Here is a 19,749-nt window from a genome sequence, read left to right on the forward strand (position 1 = left end):
AGGCTGTGAATTGGAACCAAAGGCTCAATTCACCCTCTCTTTAAAAGCATGGCGTGACTGACACAGAACTAAGATGTTGACACTTTTTTTGCTTCTTTGCTGAAGGTAATAAAATATTTACGAAATACGCTAGAGCAGTTTGTCCATTTAGGGGCAAATTCCATGTAAGGGGACCCATGTATAGGTGGATAGAAATGGCTAATTCTAAGGTAACATGACTTTTCCTTATGTAAGGTCTTTATAAACCTCTGAAGATATAGTTATGGATATTATATTGCATTTATGTCATACATCCTCCAAAAATTTACACACAACATCATCACTTTCACTTCACTTTAAAGGTTAATGCACAATTAACTAAAAGTTGTATCGCTAGTTTTTAGCTCATGTTTGTTAATACAACCTTATTTTAAAGAGTTACCAAACTTTTTTATTGAGCTTGTCACAGTGCATTGTGGAATTGCTTTCTTTGTAAAGTAATTATGCCGAACTTACAATAATTGGAATCAGTAATTGGAAAGTCAAAACAAATGAATTGCAAGCTTTTCTTTTGGTTACGATGCTTCAGTTCAAGTTGCCAGTAGACAACAAAGCATCTCTTTAGTTTCTGGAACACAGCTAATGTGTGTTTTTTGGACACGAGCACTGACTTTCATAGTAACACGCTTCACTGGGAGTGTTTTGAAATTCCAGACTTTCGGAAAAGCCTGTATTTGTCTGTAAACTTATCCACCTGTAGTGGTTTGGCTTTCAGTTCATCCAAGCCTGTATTTTACTTTGTAAGGAGTACCACAGCTACAGGCTGGTGATAAGTAATAAATGAGTGCAGCATACGCTGATGGTCTGGCCTGTGCCCAGCAGGGCGGTGACACAGGTGGCCTCTCCTGACCACAGTGTACAAAAGCACTGTTGACTTTCAATTGAACCTCGTGGAGAGCAGCTAAGAAGCAAGAATGGAGGATGTTAGCGTGGGCAGCCTGCCAGGATCATCAGCAGCTGTAGGAGGCCTCCCAGAGAGTGTGTTTGGGAGGCAGAGTTCAATTAAAGTGAATGTGGTTCTGGGCTGTCAACCCGTCTATTAATAGGACTGTTAGGCAGCCACACCTCTGTTTGGGTCTTTCACCACATCCACGACAGAGAACGAGAGGGGCATTTCTGTGGGTTATGACTGAGTGGAATGCAAGGGGCACCATTCCATCTTTATCCCCCAAAACTTCCTAGGTTTGGGATTAGTGTAGTGTGTATCACTGTTGTAAAACTGTATAGGGAACTGACTGAGCACTCCAAGTTTAGCAGAAAGATTCATTTGGATTTGTATCTAAGATACCACAAAATCCCATAATGCAAAAGGGGATGAAAAGTCACCAGCCCTAGCTTGATATCCCTCATGGCAAAAGATAACAGGGTCATGAAAGAAAAAACAATGTGCTAAGTTTTAAAGACCCAATAAAAAGTGATAATGAAAAACTAAAAATGTCTCACCAGCCTCTCCACTTCTTGTTCTCGCAGTCTTTCGTCTCTCTGTCTTTGATGATAGTCTTGAAGTTCTTCTTTTCCACTCAGAGAGCTGATGCTGCCCTTCCTGTCCCGGAAGCCTCCATGCGGTCCAATCCCAGCCTTCCCGAATGACTGCCTCCTCTCCCCGAAACTAAACTCCAGAGCCGGGGAGGGACCACGTAGACTTTGCTGATCCAAATCGGAACAGGAGCTGACAGACGTCAAACTAACCTTCTTGGCCTGCCGAGGACTAGTGGTCTCTTCTGAGGTCATGGTGACATCAGGAGGGGCCATGGTGTGTTTGGCCCCAGGTTTGGTGGACAGGGAAATGCAAACCACCTCGGAATGACCGTTCAGGTGGTTGGCTTCAGGGATGCCAGCTTGGCGAGAAGAGTGGCCGTCTTGTGATCGGTAGGTCAAGGGAAGGGTGAGCTGGCTATCGGCAGGTCGATAGAGGCGTGGTAAGGAGCGGCTATGTGAGCTCATGCCTGTAAGCGACCCAGCGGAATACTTCCTTTGTCGTGGAGTAGGATCGAGTCCTCCATTGGGGCTCATGTCTGGGGTATACAATTTGCGAGCCAGGCGGGGACTGGAGGGCATGCTGGCTGCCCCACTTCCGCCCCCTGGTGTGGGGGGAAGAGAACTTGAGAGCACAGAACCTGAGGTTGCGGTACGGCGACTCTCCGACATACTGTTGAGAAGACTGTCCTGAGATTGGTTGCGCATCATGGGACGGGAGTGAGGAATTGAGGTGTCTCGCTCTCTGGGATCGGAACGGCGGGGAGATGGAGGCATACTTTTAGGTGCATGGACTGGAACTTTGGTTCCCAGTGGTGGCCGTTCTGAGTTATACAACCGCCTGGCTTGCTCCTGATAGGATGATATTGGGGACGAGGTAGTGACGGGTGACAACAGATTGGGCGTGGTGGGTGGAGACTGTGTCATGCTGAAGTAGGAGGGGCTTGAGTCACCATTGGCTCGCAAGCTGTTCTCCAGGGCCTGTTTCTTTTTCTGTAAAGTGTCCATCAAATCACGCAGCTCGGAGACGGAGCGCATCCCTCTAGTGCTGGTTCCACCTAGGCAGTGACTAAAGTCACTGCTAAATTTCAGATAATCTGAAAAAGCAAAAATATTACAATAATCGGTTGGGGAAAATGTTTAGTGGAGTTTGGTAATAGTAGTTGTAGTGTGTATAGTATATAGTAATAGTAGTATGTCAGGCAAATAAAAACATGAGTAAGTGGTTACAAGAAGTTATATAACTGTCTACTGAGCCAATGTTAGCCAATTAAATAGTTTTAATGATTTGCAGCAGCGGAGGAAGCTCTGACGGATATACCTGAGACACATCTGACTTACAACAATTCAGAACAAAAATGTTTTCTCTCCGGGATTTTTGTCTGCCTGTCTATCCATTTATATATTCTAAGCAGTTCTGAAGCCAACACAAACAATGAAGACATTTTCTGAAAATAGAAACTGACTGTGAGTGAGTCCAAAGTCCAAGTAAGTCCAAAGTTACACAAACGTGCTATGAAAACACTTAAGAGTGAAAAATGGGGTAAACCTTTTATACAGTAGAAAACATTCGCAACCTCCGCTACACAGACATTACTAAACGATAAATATATACAATTCCTGCACATAGTTTGGTCCTGGGTTCTAGGTTTTGGGGTCTTCACATCTGTTTAACACTCCCTCAAACACACACACCTCATCTCTCCGGTCTATCGATGAGACACTCTGCCACGTGCCAGGAGAGCGCAGATCAAAGAAAATTCCTTTTCAGATGACTGACATAAACCCTCATAAAAGACATTAACCTGCACATGCCAAGTATAAATCACAGACGAACCTCTCGTGTCAAGAAAAAAAGCAGAAACTGGAAAATATATATCATAAGGACGGTGTGGGGAAGGGCATGTATGTTCACACAGGCACATACTCTTTGACCATAAATGGGTGGGAGAAAGTGTCTGGCTATCCATTTACAGGCAAGAGTCACATTTTATGGATACCTAACTAATACATGCAAGATCTTAAAAGAATTGTTCACAAAATAACAACACTTCTGTCAGTATTTACACGTTGTTATCTGTTTTACTTTCTTTTCCTCGTGTAACACAATAGTGTCGAGAACTGTAGGTTACTAGCTGCTCATCCATACATTTACAATAAATGAGAGCTGAGGCTTTCAGGGATCAAAAGTACACAAAAGCTGCATAAGAGGTCAAAACAACTGACCTGGTCATACCACACTCCAGTATACAAACTAGTAAGGGTTAAACTACACAACAGCATCATAGTGAGCACACTATTTGAGTTGGACAAGAGTGGGTGTGTGTGCTTTTCCCAGGTTTCCTCTGTACCCACCACAGTGAGTGGATTCCCATTTGTTTATGTTAAGGTTCTTCCCTGCTGTCTAGCAACACAAAATGTGTGTCGAGGGTGCATGTGTGTGTAGGGGGTGATTTATGCCTCACTATCTACACCTCAATCAAAACATTCAATCAACTCACAGAGATAATCCAACTCACATCTGTGTACAGATCATACATTCCACGAGATGAGGTGGATTTACTTAGTCATACTTTGGAGCCTAAGTTTATATGTATTAATCTCGCTAAGGTCTTCAAGGCAATAGACGTTCAATATCCTTAAAAGGGTTCTGTTACATCGAAAGCTTTGAGGATCGTATTGCGGGCGACCGTAAAATAATTGTGACAGAAAACTGAAATATATTACACACACCAAATCCCCTTTTAAGTTGGTTTGTTGTAGGGATATGGGCCAGGTGTGTGCGTGTGCAGGAAAGATGAGAGGAGATCAGTGGAGAGATCACCTCCCGAGGGGGTTTGCGGGTGTTAGACCAAAAGATTGATACAACTTAAAAAGAGGAGAAGTGAGTGAAGGGAAGATGATAGCAACAAAGGGATAAGTGGATGGAGGAGGGTAGGGAGAAGTTACCTGTGCTGTACACCAGTGGAGAAACAGGGCTCTTCTGAGGCAGCATGCTTTTCATTCGGTTAGCCTCCTCTGGATGGTTAAAACGAAAGATGTAGGATTTACCCAGACAGAGAGTGTAACCTAAAGAGAGAGGAGTAGAAACACGCATACCGTTTTGAATATTAAAATGAGTCAATTTAATTTCTCACACTACAACTCAGTAAGAAGATATCAAGAGATTTCAGGACTTTTTTATGTTGAAATGATCTTCTTTTGTGTTCTGCTGAAGAAAGAAAGTCACACAGGTTTAAAATGACAAGAGGGTAAATGATGACAGAATTTTCATTTTTGGGTGAACTATCCCTTTAAGAACTACCAGTCTCAGTCACCATTTAGTTTCATTATAAGGAAAAAAACTATTAAAGTGAATGGTGACTGCGGCTGTCAGTCCCTAACAATCTGTCTTGTGTGCCTCACAAAAATGAGTCATGTGGGTTTGGAACAACACAAGAGTGAGTAAATTATGACAGACCCTCATTTTTGAGTGAACTAGCCCCTTAAGATGTGGAACAGGATGTTTTCTCTTAAAAAAATAACGTCTGTTCCTGATTCATTTAAATACAAAATCTTTCATCCACATAATACCACTTACGTCTGTCAATCAAAGTAAATAAGAAAAGCTTATGTCACCATAAAAGTGGCTTGAACATCAATTACCCCTCATTGTCTCTTGAGCACCAGGTCTTGTGAGGCTTTGCTCTTTCCACTAATCTGAAATCAGAGACCACAGAGCGATGGATGGACGTGAGCCTGGAAACTCGCTGGAAGCTGAATAACAGCTCACTTAGGAAAACTTTATCTTCCTCAGTAAAACAAAACAAAATATTCGCATGAACGGTCTTTTTTGCTGGATGAACCAAAAGAGGATGTAAAATCATCAGACAGAGTCAGTCTGAGCTTTAGGAGGAAAACAACTCTATTAAAAACGGGGATTTGTGAGAACTGTACATAAACGAATCGCTCCATTTCAACACTTGAGCCGGGACATTGGCATTGAAACAAAGCAATATCTCTACCCAGTTGTGTAATAGTCTATCTCAATGCATAATAAATTGTCTAACTCACTGAAAGAATACACTATAAAAGGCAAAAAGTTCCTCAAACATCCGTGCCTGGCCAACATTCGTGTTTCGGTGCCCACTGTTGAGTGAACGTAAGTCTTGCGTGTCATTAACATGCCAACCCTCTGACATTCGGTCTCCTAAATCTGTCCCACACATTCCAGAGTTCGGTACACTGGCAAAAGCATTGTTCAAAAGCATTGCCAGGTTTCTGAAGTTACAGAATGGACACGGCAAAATTGAGTCAGAAGAAGTCCTGATTTCATAACAACAGATGGACGCAATATGCCAGAAAATAACCCTGAGTCAGTCAACACGCTTACTGTAGGAAAAACACATCCAGACAAAAGCACTGCAGTTCCCAAGCATAAACAGGCATGCACGTGCGCAAATGCACGCTCATAGCCAACCGTGATAAGTGTTTAGTCTGCAAAGCTGTGCCCCTAAAGCTAAAATCCTAAATAAATTCACCGGTTCATGATATCAATGCAAATGCATATGGCTGCATGTGATGCATTTTCTGCCATTTAATAGAGTTTTTCCAAGTGAAATGCATGTGTGTAGGTCAATAAAAATGCTACAAACAGACTTTAACAAAAGAGTTTACACATGTAGCAAGTCCTTTCCTGCCATTTCATCTCACACATGAATCCACAAACACAGCTGCCTCTTCTTATAAACTCTCTCTTTTAAAGTCAAGATCAGATTAAAAATAAGATCCCTTTGATCACATAATTAAATGTGCATGTTAGTTTATGCTCAGTTCCCTGCTTAAATTATTGGATTAACCCAGCACCACAAGGAAACAATCGTCTGCATTTAGTATTTCTGTTTAAAGCTATAAATTGGAGAGAGAAATATAAATGGTTGATCTTAATATAAATATGTTTAAACGTTATCTGATCAATAATAGAAAACTCATTGCACATTGACTTGGCATGCCTTATGGTCACAGTTCAAGTGTTGAATAACGTGCAAGAATAGACCAACAATCTTAAAAGCATTAGCAATCTGCAGAGAAAGCCCATTATAATGTATGCACTTGGCATGTATAAACAGCATTTAAACTTCAACATTCCGTTCCTTCTGTCTTATTGATATTACATCATATTTTAATCATAGCTTTCTCACTCCCGGCATGGAGCATATCGTCATTTGTTTTTTATTGATTGATAATAAAAATAATAAATTTAATATAAAACGAATTATCCCACGACATACTGTCGCATATAGGCTACTGTCCTCAACCAATACATCTCGACGTGTAAATCCATGAATAATAACCCATCGCCTTGTTTAAAACCATACAGATCTAAAGCATACCTCGTTACACTGATAAAAAACACGATTTTCATCTTCACCCCGACACAACCCGCTTTCAGTTGTCGGTGACTGTATGGTGTCGCGTCTTTTGCATGCAGTGTAGATGAGTAAACGTCTAACGAAGTTGACATATCTATGGATACGCGTCTGAAAATACGTCTGTATAAACAAACCTTTCAGAAGACTCCCACTGAGCGAAGTCCTCTTTCACGCAGAAAGCCATGACCCGTGACGCGCGAGCGTTTCACAGTGCGATAAACTCCGACGCGACCGCTTCACTTTCCTCCTCTTCTGATGTCAATGAATGAGAAGCAAACGTTCCTAACCCAACCTAAAGGGGTGGTGCTGTGACACACGCTATACATTCTCAAGTACAGCAAGGGAGAGAAATGCTCCCTAACTCATTGTTTATTTTTTCTAAAGCAAGTCACTTTTAATTTACTGCTTTAGAGTTCAGTGAACAACTCTAAATTTAGTCTGTACGTTAATGTAAAGATTTGGAAAGGGGATGATTTAACACCCTTCATTTTTGTCCATGTACCCTGAAACAAACTCTATAGAATCATTTGTGGAAAATAAACGGCGTAGATTAATTCAATACAAATATTAAAAACACAATGAACTTTAGTATGTTTGTTCCCTGTGCAGGATTCCATCATTGAGTAATATATTGTGCAACTTTGAGACTAAAATCAATGCTCCCTCTTGAACAATCCTTTTTTCGGACGTCCACATCATCGTGGTGTCAGCACAATCTTCTCCAGTTTTGATCAATAAAATGCTTTAGGATGAAGACAATGAGGGGTCAGATTTTAATCTGAGTCTGGTTCCGATATGATGAGTTTAAAGGTAGTTATAGAATGTATATATTCGCTAAGAGCAGATTGTACATTAAATGCGGTTATGCACCAGACTAGTCATATATACAAAATGAACCCAGTCAGAGTATTTGCCAATCACGTAAAGTTTCACAACGTGACAAATATCAAAAAAGGAAGGAAAGAGAAAATATAGTTTACAGTAAACATGACTTTGTTTTCCAGCAAACTGTAAAACGTGTTTCGTTCATGAAAGTCAGCCAAACAGATTAGAGCTGCTATAGCAGCCGTGTATTCAGCTTTGATCTATCTGACCCAAACTAGGGAGGTTAGCCTCAAAAATATAATTTCACAGTCAATGTTGTTCTCTGTATTCACCATCGTGTGGCTCTTTCTGAAGTTTAGATGTGTCGAGCTCTGAGATTTCAAAAAGCCTTAAAAACTAAAAGAAAGTTGTCTTCATTTGCATTGCTCTCTGTTGACACATCTAAATCCCTTTCACACCGTCAATATTTGCATTTCATGTCTGAATAGTGTCAGGATAAATAAGTCTGGTAAATGTGTATCCGGATCACTCCTACCAAGATAGTGAAAGAACACTCGCGAATAAGCAAAGAAAATGATTGATGGTTTGTTAAGGAGCATGGTGGGGTTAAAGAATGCAGGCATTATGGGAAAATACAACCTTGGGGCAGAAATTCGGTCAACCCTAATCTGAGCTCCGTAGCTCACTCTACCGCTAGTGGAATCTTTGAGTCACAGCATCACATTGAATAAAGATCCAAACCACACCGATTAAACTCTGCATGACGTCCAAAACCAAAATCTGGCAAGAAAAAGATACTAGCCTATGTATTTCCAGTACATAACACACTTCATTCTCACAAACCTCTACCACTCGATGCTTGTTATCACCTAGTTTTTTATAGACGGATAGCACAAACTTTACCAATTACTTAACAATAATATTTTCATCTGCAATGTTTCTATGTGAAAAATGCATTTGCACACAGCTTAGACATTAGGGTCTCCTTCTGAACTCATGTTGTGGTTACCTTGTGTAAGTGGTGTGGGTCTGGTGACAGGAACGCCGTCGAGTGAACACATGTGTCCGCAGGGGTCAAGAGTGACAATCCCTCCTTTGTTCTCGATTTTGCAGTGTTCCGCCTCAATTCCAGGTCCCTCGATAGTGATGTCCTGAGGTACATGAGCATCATCACGGCCAATGCATGTCACTCCTTCAACACAAAGTGATTAAACATTAAGCACTTGGAAGCTAATTTGAATTTGGCTGTAAGACCTTTTTCGAACGGCAAGCAAAACACAAATTCATGTACTATAATAGTTATTTTTATGATTCACAGTTTACACTTAACTCAGAAATCACTTTATTGTCTGTATTAAGATGCAGTTATGTAACAAAAAGCGTTCCGCTTAAAGCAATCAGCTAAAAGTTTAAATTCAACGGTTGTGTCACGGTTATGCATTGCTGGTCTGAAACAGGCCAAAAAAATGGAAGACTACTAAATGCCTGTGGGATGTTTTACTATGTTTAAATCAGTTAATCTCTACATATTGTTCTGCTGTTGGTACAGCTGACAAGTCCATTCAATGCTTATGAATCCTGAACAACTGCGGGGCTTTTCCGTCTTTACTGCCTGGGGGCTTTTAAATTGAATTCTGATGAAAATATAAACTTTAAAAGGATTTCGGAGTGGTCAGTGATACACAGGCAATGTTAACTCTTTCACATGAACTATGATAACCACATGATTAGCTTCCTTTTGTTTTTATTGCTTTTAGGACATATAAAAAATATTCAGTGTTCAGTATACACTTATGTTTTAGATATCCATTCTGCTCTGACTTCTTCTGGCTCACTTGTTTATACAATACAATTCCACTGTTTTAATTGCTGTGTGTAGTTTTTTGGAGGATTTATTGACAGAAATGCAATATAATATACGTCTTTAGAGGTTTGTAAAGACCTCACAAAGTTTGATTTTATAACCTCAGAATGAAAGAAGCGAAAACGTGATGACATCTTAGGTGTGGAATGAGCTGTTGGTTGCAATTCGCAACCTCACCACTAGATGCCTCTAAATCTCAAACACTGAACCTTTAAATTTAATTGTTACTGTAATACTTGTGTGTCTTTACTTCTTGGCCCCACCAGCAGGAAGTTGACTTCATGTCCTATCACTGTGCACTTCCTGCACCATTGTCAGATTGCATTCTAATGTCACCAAGGTGACATGATAAGAGCGGTGAGAAGTTGGAGGAAATTGTGTGTGTATGTGTGTAGATTGAATGTGTCATTTCAACAAACCTAAAATCTTCAGATCTCAGATCTTTAAGATCACAGGCTTTATTTGAAATGGTCAAAAAGCGGATCGAATTAGGTCATTTTATTGACTTTGGGCATAGCAATTTCACATAAGTGCAACTTCAGATTTTGAGTCTTTTTATTGTAGTGTAACAATCACATTCTGGGCTGCCAATTGACAGAAAAAAATATGGAAATTTGCTGAATCAATCAGAACTCAACAATCAGAGTGTGAAACTCAACTATAGTGACAATCAACAAAAGAAAGCTTCATGCTGCAATGCATACTGGGTAACATCATAGTACAAAATTCATTCTGTTGCTGTTGAACTATTTATCTGAATTAGTTTGATGATACTTACTATTGATGAGGTTTGTATGATGAGAACTGGTGTTTAAGTGTGTCAGGAAAACTTTCGGTTTAATTTGGACGAAACCGATGAGCACGAGCAGCTCTCGATTTCGAGTCAAGAATCGGTTGCAACAGTTTTCGGGTCACCTGTTTTTAGATCACAACAAGCATGCTTCATCAAGAGTTTTGTTTAAAAGGAGAAAAATAATCACCGGACTCGGTCGAGACCAACTAGAACCTGACCAATGACCAAGTCTGAGTGCAGATACCAACGAGTCCAAGACAAGTCCGAGACTACAGAAAAAAGTACTACAGCACTGATAATGCCTAACACATGTGTTAATTTTAAAATAAAAACACACTGATAATATGTAATTAAAATTAAAACACACTGATAATATGTAATTCTGAACAGCCATCGACCGGTTACCAACATTCTTCAAAATAACTCTTGTGTTATTTTTACAGGTTTTGAAATGACAAGAGGGTGAGTAAATGAGGACATTAACATTACATTACATTTATGTATTTGGCAGACGCTTTTATAAAAAGCAACTTACATTACATTGCATTATCCTATACTTTTATACATAGGTATGTGCAATCCCCTGGGATCAAACCCACAACCTTGCATTGTTAACGCCATGCTCTTACCACTGAGCTACAGGAAAGCTCAGAATTGACAGAACAGCTCCTTTAAAATGATAAATACCACATCTGAGATTTGAAACTCCAATTTTACTTTTTATTCGTATAATTGACAGCCGTGGTCTGTCTACAAACTGTCTATGAACTGTTGCTGTATTTATCATCGGAAGAAAAATGACAAAATATGGGTTTGCAATGACACAAGGCTATTGTTTCATTTGTGGTGCACTATTCCTTTAAGGTAAAGATTAAAGCCACACATGGGATCCGGTCTTTGGAATGTTTACACCACAAAATCCTCCTTCTGTCCTCTTTCTTTAGATCATCCTTAGTCAACCTGCATTCAACCTCTGCAGGCATACGGCCCAAGTCAGCCTTTCCAATAGACTCAACACGTATCCACTGTTCATGAAGGCAGACACATAGACAGATCCACAAAGATAGAGGGTTGATTCTTTGTGCGCGGGCTTGTTCGTAGCTATCTGGGTTTTTGTGTGTGATGAAGAGAGCTTAGAGGGCGGTTGCATGACTAGTCTTAGAAGTTACTTTCTTCAAGAGTCATAACTTCTTTAAATCAGTTGCATAAAAAGATAGTTTGGAATTGAAAAGTAAGACAGATTAGTCCAAACTACTTGCTAGTCAATGAGACTAGTTGTTAAGTCTAAGTTTATGCAACTGGGCCCAGGAGACAAATGATGAGGCAGAAAAGAGCACTTACCCTCCTTCAAAGGTAACAGTGTAATGGCAACACTGAGTCTTCCGCTACCAAGGCTGACCAGGTGAGGGGTGGTTGTTTGTACCTTCAGAGCTTTTCCCGTGTCGATCCAATCCAGGGGCGGGCTCTGAAGCAACAGAAGGTTCAGATTTAGGGGGGCAAGATCTTTCTGGTTATAAGCATTCTTCCAATTATCGTTCTCTTGGTTCACCCGAACAAAGAAATTCATACAGATTTGGAACAACTCGAAGGTTAGTAAATGATGACAGAATGTTCATTTTTGGGTGAAGTATCACTTCAAGGGGGAAAACAAAAGCTGAAGGAAGGTGCACTCACCTTAGGAGGATCAAGACTTTGATCTGACTCTGGTTTGAGGACATTAGGTGGGCAGTTTGTCTTTGTGTCCTGTACCACATAATAGGAGCAAAGCACACATATTGACACATACACATTATATGACAATAAATACATTAATCATGGACCTTTACATACTTTGAAATATAACATATATAAAATGAATTAAATAAATCATTAAGTATAGACTTTTAAAGGAATAGTTCACTTTCAAAATGAAAATTCTGTCATTATTTACTCAACTTGTTGTCATTTTAAGCCGGTGTGATTTTCTTTCTCAAAAATAACACAAAAGAAGATATTTTGAAAAATGTTGGTAACCAAATACCATTGGTCCCCAAAAGTCAATGGGGCAAGCCAACATTTTTCAAAATATCTTCTTTTGTGTTTTGAAGCAGAAAGAAATTCATACAGGTTTAGATGACAAGAGGGCGTGTAAATAATGACAGAATTTTCCCAAGGTTTAAGGCTCCATAAAATCATGTCGAATGATCTAAATACAGATATTATACGTAAAAATGAAGCGTATAGAAGTACTGAGCAACACACGAAAAAGTTTCAGCCACTGCTTCTGCAAAGTGTTTATAAAAAGTCTCCCAGATATTAACTGTAACCCATCAAAGGTTTATATCACATGAAGCCCATATTCTCAAACAACTGTTGGATGTATCATTTCTAGTCTTAACACGAGTGAAATCAGTTTAAGAGAGTATTTTGTTTAAGGATACCCCAGTAACAAGAGTGGCCACAAAGACACTCACAAACATAACCCTGAGGGCCATAAACATCAGAGTGATCAACTCACACTCTCTAATCTCCCAGCCACGCGTAACATAGGTTGGAATGTGTGTGAAAACCATTCCAAAGGAGAAAAATAGAGAGTAGGAGGAAAAGGCGGGAATGTTCCATGCCTACAATTTCCCACGAATCTTTGGGAGTGTTTGGCATACCATGCCAGGGGGGATGTAGGGGAGATGAAATGTTGCTTGCTTTGGTCCAACCAGCCCAAAGTTAGCACTTACCACAGAGAGGGCCCCAAATACATTGCAGCCAACCCAACACACCCATATACAGAGGCCCCAAAACTTTTTTGGACATCAAAGGCTCATATAAAATCTATTACTTTCATTGCATTTAAATCAAAATATCAACCAGCTCATGCAAACAAACCTTTTCATTCAATCTTTTTAAGAATTTCCTTTTGTTAAGTAATACAAAAAGGTAATTCTGAAAGTCAACTCCCAACATTTTGTTAAAATTCATCTTTGATATACAGTAAGTTATAATAAGTTTTAAGCAGCATTTATTCTTTTATCATTTGTCATCATGTGATCATTGCCGGCTCACATGGTTTCCATTTCCTCAGATACAAAAGCCCTTCCTGAATGAAGTCACTCCTGTTCCATACCCTTTTCCGATACACAAGTCAATACTCAAGTGCACCCATAACAATGACGATACTATATTACAACAGAACAGGAACAATACATATAGAAACATGCATTCAGTACCCTAAAAAATATTAATGCAGTATATAATACTATGAATCCATCCATCTTCTTTATAGTCTTTATATATCTGAAACTAGTTCTAATAGTGTTATCAAAACAGACGTCTTGAAATGTGTTTACTTTCCTTATTTCAAAACGTAATGTATAATTGACCAAATATGTTGTTATGATTTACAAATATACATGTTCTACCCAATGGGGCACTTTAACATGAACTATTTTATTGCTCAGCTAACTGCACATGAACCATGAACCCCTTCGTCACCTCAAACTGACCTCCTTGCTGACAGGTAGACAGGCGTGTTCCAGCAGGCATGTTTCAATGTTATGCTTTTGAGATCTACTTGGGTATGTCATCCCAGGAAGAGAATACCTGCTACATTCCACTCAGGCACTTTTCTTTCCAATCCGCTCTTATATCTGTATGTGGGTAACTCTGGGTTTGAGGGCGGACTTGCTGCTTTCACATTACAAACTTCTAGACCTCTTTATTCAGGTAAAAATTTTACAGTTTAGGCTTGTTCAGACATCTACAGCAAACAAAGAAAGAGGATAAACTCTTGATAAACCTTGTGGCTTGTTTACATGAGGGAAGAATATCAATTGTTTGGTTGATGATGGAGGGGGGAAAGAGTGTTTGAAAACAGCATTCGTTTTATGAGCCCATAAAGATGAAAGAAAGAAAACACGGCAAGAGAAAAAGAAAGAAAGAAAGAGAGAGAGAGAGAGAGAGAGAGAGAGAGAATCAAAGAGTCTGAAGTTGACATAAATTCGAAACTTGGACCATGACTGTTAGCTTTAAGGCACGCATATATGCAAGTGTAATCGAAACAGGTTTCTTTTAGCAAATATTTTATGAGTACAATTTAATTTCCTACCCCCACACACAACCTCATTGAGATAAACGGTATAGAGAATGTATGGAATCTACTTTTCACATAGTGGAAAATTTCTAACAGGGAATGTTCTCAGGACTTTGACTAATATTCTCTAAAAGTTCTCTCAAACTTATCAAAACAGTTCTTGCAATAATGTTAAAACAACATTATAAAAAATATATTTCATTAGCACGTTTACTTTTTAGAGTCTAGCAAAATAACTAAATGAATCTAAAGCCTATTTAAACTTCAATGCATCCTGCCAGAACTCCCTGTTTCAATCGGACAAATGTCAACACAAGGAAAAATGCATTTTTCTAGTGAACCTTTATGAGAAGACAGAAAGAACCAGGCCAGAATTTGACAAAGGGCTTTTGAGTCCTTGTGCTTTTCACAAGACTTGATGTGGGAGGTCATTAGACAACACCAGCTCAGCTGTAATGCCGATGGAACAATCAAAGAGGTGTGTATTGAACATTCATATCACACATGAAGTCACCCAGAGATGTAGGACGGGCGATGACAGCCCTACACAGGGTTAGCATTTTAGTAGACGGATGGGAGATTTAAAAAAGGGCTTTTTAAAAAAAGGTCTCCCCCTGTTTTCATTCCTTACCCATCAGATATAACACAAACACTGGCCCAAACACGCTCGCTTTCTAGGTCATTTACAAATGCATTTGGCGTAGACTGATCCTGGTTGTGATGGCTGGGTTCATCTTCTTCCCTACATATGGACCATGAACAGAGCGGAATGAAATACTCACGCCAACGTCTCTGCCAACATTTTTTTAAACCGTATTGCTATTAGCTATTTTAATTCATGTTTAAGACAATAAATTTGACTTTTAAAATAAAATGGTAAAACAATCCCAAATAAATGCTTTGTGCAGACTTTGAATCATGGTGTCATGTTAAAGAGATGCTATGGCATTTTTGGTGGAGTCATTCTGTGAAGGTCACACTTTTGTACTCAACAATAGCAGCATAGAAAGCTCATCTGATCTCTCAAAGGTGGCAAAGCAGCACTGCTTATTTGATCCAAACATGTGACAATGATCTCATTGTGACTGGATCTCATATTAATATGGGGTTCTCTCCATGGCATGCAGCTCGGTTGAAACAGCCTCTTCTTCTGGACACAAGATCTTTTAGGTAGACTGACCAGCCTCTGTTCTGAGTTTCATCCTTTTTGGGGGGTTTAGACTCTACACTTAGACCACCGAAATCATTAAGCAGCATTATAGGGATCTGATCTGTTTAAAAATAACAATACAGACCGCAATTAGAAATGTGTAACCCTGGGGCAAAGGTGCCTTCTGTTTATTTTGTATTTTAAGTAAAGACCTAATGAGTTGAATTAATTATTCCCCTGGATCATTATAATGTGTGATTTCGCAGCTGTCTAAAAAGACATTTTAAGAGCTTTTGAATCATTAGCCCCAAATTCCGATGTTAACAAATGAAAGACTGAGGAATGTTGTTACAGCTGGATCTAGCTGCAGGAATAAGAACCATAAGGAAATCCACATTAGACCATGAAAATTTACGTAACGTTATTTTAACAGCGCTTTGGAATGAAAATGACCATTATTCGCAAAGTAATTTAAGCAAAAGGTCAATATCTTTCACTACTGAAGAATCTATGGTCAGGAACTACCTCTTTTTCATTTGTTACCTGATTCTATTTGTTTTTGAGACACAGTTTGACAAATCATCCCTCACTATGTCTTTGGTGTTTTCCAGGGAACATCTGCACTCTTATGATTTCACTCCTGTCCTCCAGTAAGAGCTCAGTGAGTCAGGTTCACAGGTTTCTCACCTGAGTCTGATTGTGAGTTGAGTGACGGCAGTGTTTTGGATCCACAGCATGCTTCAATAGCATCGTATCTCCTCTCTCTTTGTTGGCATGTCAGTCTATGTGTCTGTCTACATGTTATCTTCCTTTAATCCTCTCTCAGTGACTCATGCAATAATTGCTGGTTTTATGTGCACATCTATATAATCCATCACAATTATGTGTTATGGAGAGACAATATCAACATCTGTTTTGATGGTGAAATGCAGTCTTGGTTTGCTACCTGTTGTGTCATAAAATTGCTATGAGCAGTCACTTCGCACTCACCGTTGTCTTTTCCAAATGTTCTATTTACATTTTTCTGTGGCACAGTTAGTCAAACAAACTATATTGTTTGCTCGGTTTAGTGTTGATCATTTGTTAGAGAGTTCTGAGAAACTATTTTCATCCAAGTCCTTCTTATTGTGTGTGATTTTTTATGTTTCTTTTATGATGTCAGAGTTTTGATTCAATGCCCTTGACGAATTCAACACATACCGTCATGCCAAAACCTGCACCAAGACTTAATAATTAAGATGATGAATTGAGATAACAAGTGTGACCAAACCAGTATTTTTAAGTAATTTTCAGTAAATTAAAAAAAGATTCTGAGATATATTTAAAAAAGATATGTTAGGTTTCTATTTTATCCAAAAAAATTCAATGTTGACATTCTTTAAAAAGATTATAAAAAGTCTCACCATTGCCGAGAGGAATTCTGTCATTTTCAATAGGCAGTTACTGAGAAACTGTCTAAAGGTGCGAAACTCCCCTTCAGATATCCCGTGCGCTTTCCAAAGTACAAACAAATAGTTTGTTTCTTATGCCTTAAAAGTTTGAGCCGAAAGTTACATTAAAATGAGGGACAAGAAACTATTCCTGTGGATTTTCGGTGAGAAAAGGCGCTGTCCTGTCGCACTTGGCCAGCGGCGACTCCGCTGTGCTGTGGAATGCGCCACAGCTGGAACGAGACAGCGCTCTGACGCACGCATGCGCACTGGAGCCGCCGGCGCGTGGAGAACGAAACCAACAGCACTGGTTGACACCTACATCAAAATGAAGAGCTGGAACGGATGCACTAAATTACCAGACACTTTTAAATCATTATTTACTTGTCGTCGTAACTTCACACCCTGCTGGGAAAACTGTAAAAAGCATTAAAGAAATATAAATATAGATGTAATGGTTATGATAGGAATTCTCGAAACAAAAAGTGTGTCTGCCCCTGCTTGTAATGTGTTGGGTTCTATTAATGGCATTGGGTAGGCTCCGTGAATAAGGCCCTGATGTATAAAATGTATAATAACTTTATAAAGAGTTGTTGGTTTTAATTTTAAACATCTGATGGTTAATTTGTAATGGAAACCATTAGAATGTGTGATTTGAAGGACAAAGATCCCCCACCCAAATAGCCTACTTTCCAAATTGTTTATACCCCCTTGTTCGATATATTAGTGACTAAAAGTAACAGGGATTGGTTTATATTTCTCTAACAAGACCTCATAGACACTCTAAAATAAAATGAAAAACAGAATAACTAAACATAAAAAGCGACAAACACAACCAGATGGATAAAAAGCGTCCCAAAGTCGAAGTTAAAATGCTGGGGAGACCACACATTCTCAGTCGCCGCCCCAGATTGTAGAATTCTCTGCCCCTTTATCAGATCTCCATCTTCTGTTTTTAAATCAATGTTGAAAACATACCGTTTTGATTTGGCATTTTGTCATTGAGAACTTTTTACTGTTTCTTTTTGTAATTGTTTTACTGTTTGTAATTGAAATGATTTTATTGTGCAGCACATTGGTCAACCCGTGATTGTGTTTAATAGTGATATATAAATAAAAGTGACATTGACAAAAGTCAATGGCAATGATTCATCAACATGCATAGACCATAAACCTTCATGCACAGTTTGAGTTGTTTGGAACACTTTCCCTCACCACCGCTGTATGCATCCAGTTTTTGATTAAAGGTGTGGTTCAGTTCTTTTGGTAAACAGGATGCTGCCGCGCACGCTCATGAAGTTTTCTTCATCGCAGAAAACAAATCCATGCACACACTTAGTTGGCATGACACATGGCAGGATGCTTCTTGCATCCATATTTTTATTTGTCTAAAAAACGCTTTAGAATCGCATCATTACGCGCTAATGAGCTGGACAAACAAAAAGAATGGAGAGCAGGATGACTTTTGGAGAGCTTAGAGATGCCCATTGGCCTGGAGTGGACTATGCTGAACCCAGCAGGAATCTCAAACGAGACAGAAGCTACGAGCATCATGGAAGTCAGAGGAAACACTGACCAATGTCCTCTCTAGCGGTTCATACCCACATGGCCACAATGGTGTGAAATTACAGCGCAGCTAGTGTCCCTCTATATACTTTAAGCTACTGCATTTTGGGGACGTGAACAAACAACCCCTAACATTCCTTCACAATCTGAAACCTTGGCTGCAAGCACAATGACAAGTAGAGTGGGAGTGTAGAATGGGAGAGCCCAGGGCGTGAAAGAAGGCATGGAGAGAAGGAATTTGGTTATTAAGGTCTTTAAAAAAACACTGGCGCAATTTTCATGGAATGAACATAACAATATTAAATTGTACACTTAAAATCTATTTGTAAGAAATGTGTTTTAAGTTTTATGACTTTTGTCTTTCGGTTTTAAGTGCTGCTGTGAACTGCAATTAAAAGTCTTGCTTTGTGAAAGCAGTCGAGTCTCCAACAAAATATTTAGAAAACTATGTAGAATAAATCTCTCTTCCTACATTCCTCTTTGTGCTTTGGCACATACTTATTTCTTAATTTGTTGCAAATGCACTGTGTAGATTCTTTCACATGGTCTTAATTATCTAATGCATTTCCAATCCCGAAGACCCCCGAAAACAGCCATCAGAATGAACACAACAACAGGTCTGAAATAATCAGTCTGCAGGCCTCTTGATGTATACCTCACATTGTGTTTGTGAATACTGGTAACAGCATATTTAGTTCTGAAAAGCAAGACTATAAAAAAAATTCATTCAAAACCTTTTTGGCCTATTTGGGGTGAATTACACAAAACTGTAATGAATACCGTCGCCTTGGAAATGTAAGGTTCTGCATTCTGAGCAGTTCTGAGATATCGAGCATCATTGTTTGTGCATTCCATTTGACTATAAAACCTTTTTGTTTTCTAAATAAAGTCATAAAATGTACACAACATAAACATCACATAGTATAAAAACCTGTAAGTTGTCAGAGACTATGCAAATAACTTTGTCCATAATGTCAAACAGAATCTTAAGAATTCCAAGACAACAAAACGTCCTGGTCATATTTCATCCAAAATCCCCCCAAAAATATATAGATAAAAATATGTTCATTGTTACATATATACATTGTAGAATTGGTGATATCTTTTTAAAGTTCAGACAGGAGTAAAC

At 39.1% G+C, this 19,749-nt stretch overlaps 1 protein-coding gene across 11 annotated transcripts in view; it reads right to left on the reverse strand.

Moving 5' to 3' along the window:
- phldb2b (pleckstrin homology-like domain, family B, member 2b) overlaps nucleotides 1–17,348 on the reverse strand; it is a 38,287-nt gene extending 20,939 nt beyond the window's left edge. For 4 of the 11 annotated variants that reach the window (XM_079488326.1, XM_079488322.1, XM_079488325.1 and 1 more), the window contains exons 1-5: nucleotides 12,083–12,320; nucleotides 11,750–11,873; nucleotides 8,761–8,943; nucleotides 4,465–4,584; nucleotides 1,483–2,612 (exon numbers count right to left, since the gene is read on the reverse strand). In XM_079488326.1, the coding sequence (XP_079344452.1) occupies nucleotides 1,483–2,612; nucleotides 4,465–4,584; nucleotides 8,761–8,943; nucleotides 11,750–11,873; nucleotides 12,083–12,217 (1,692 nt within the window). In that variant the 5' untranslated portion in view covers nucleotides 12,218–12,320. Of the gene's footprint in view, nucleotides 1–1,482; nucleotides 2,613–4,464; nucleotides 4,585–6,887; nucleotides 7,037–8,760; nucleotides 8,944–11,749; nucleotides 11,874–12,082; nucleotides 12,321–17,027 lie in introns of those variants that run through there. The other 7 variants (XM_079488328.1, XM_079488327.1, XM_079488324.1 and 4 more) reach the window with 6 other exon arrangements.
- Between the last annotated feature and the right edge of the window lie 2,401 nt (nucleotides 17,349–19,749).

Source organism: Barbatula barbatula, assembly GCF_947034865.1.
Source record: "Barbatula barbatula genome assembly, chromosome: 23".
NCBI lineage: Eukaryota > Metazoa > Chordata > Actinopteri > Cypriniformes > Nemacheilidae > Barbatula > Barbatula barbatula.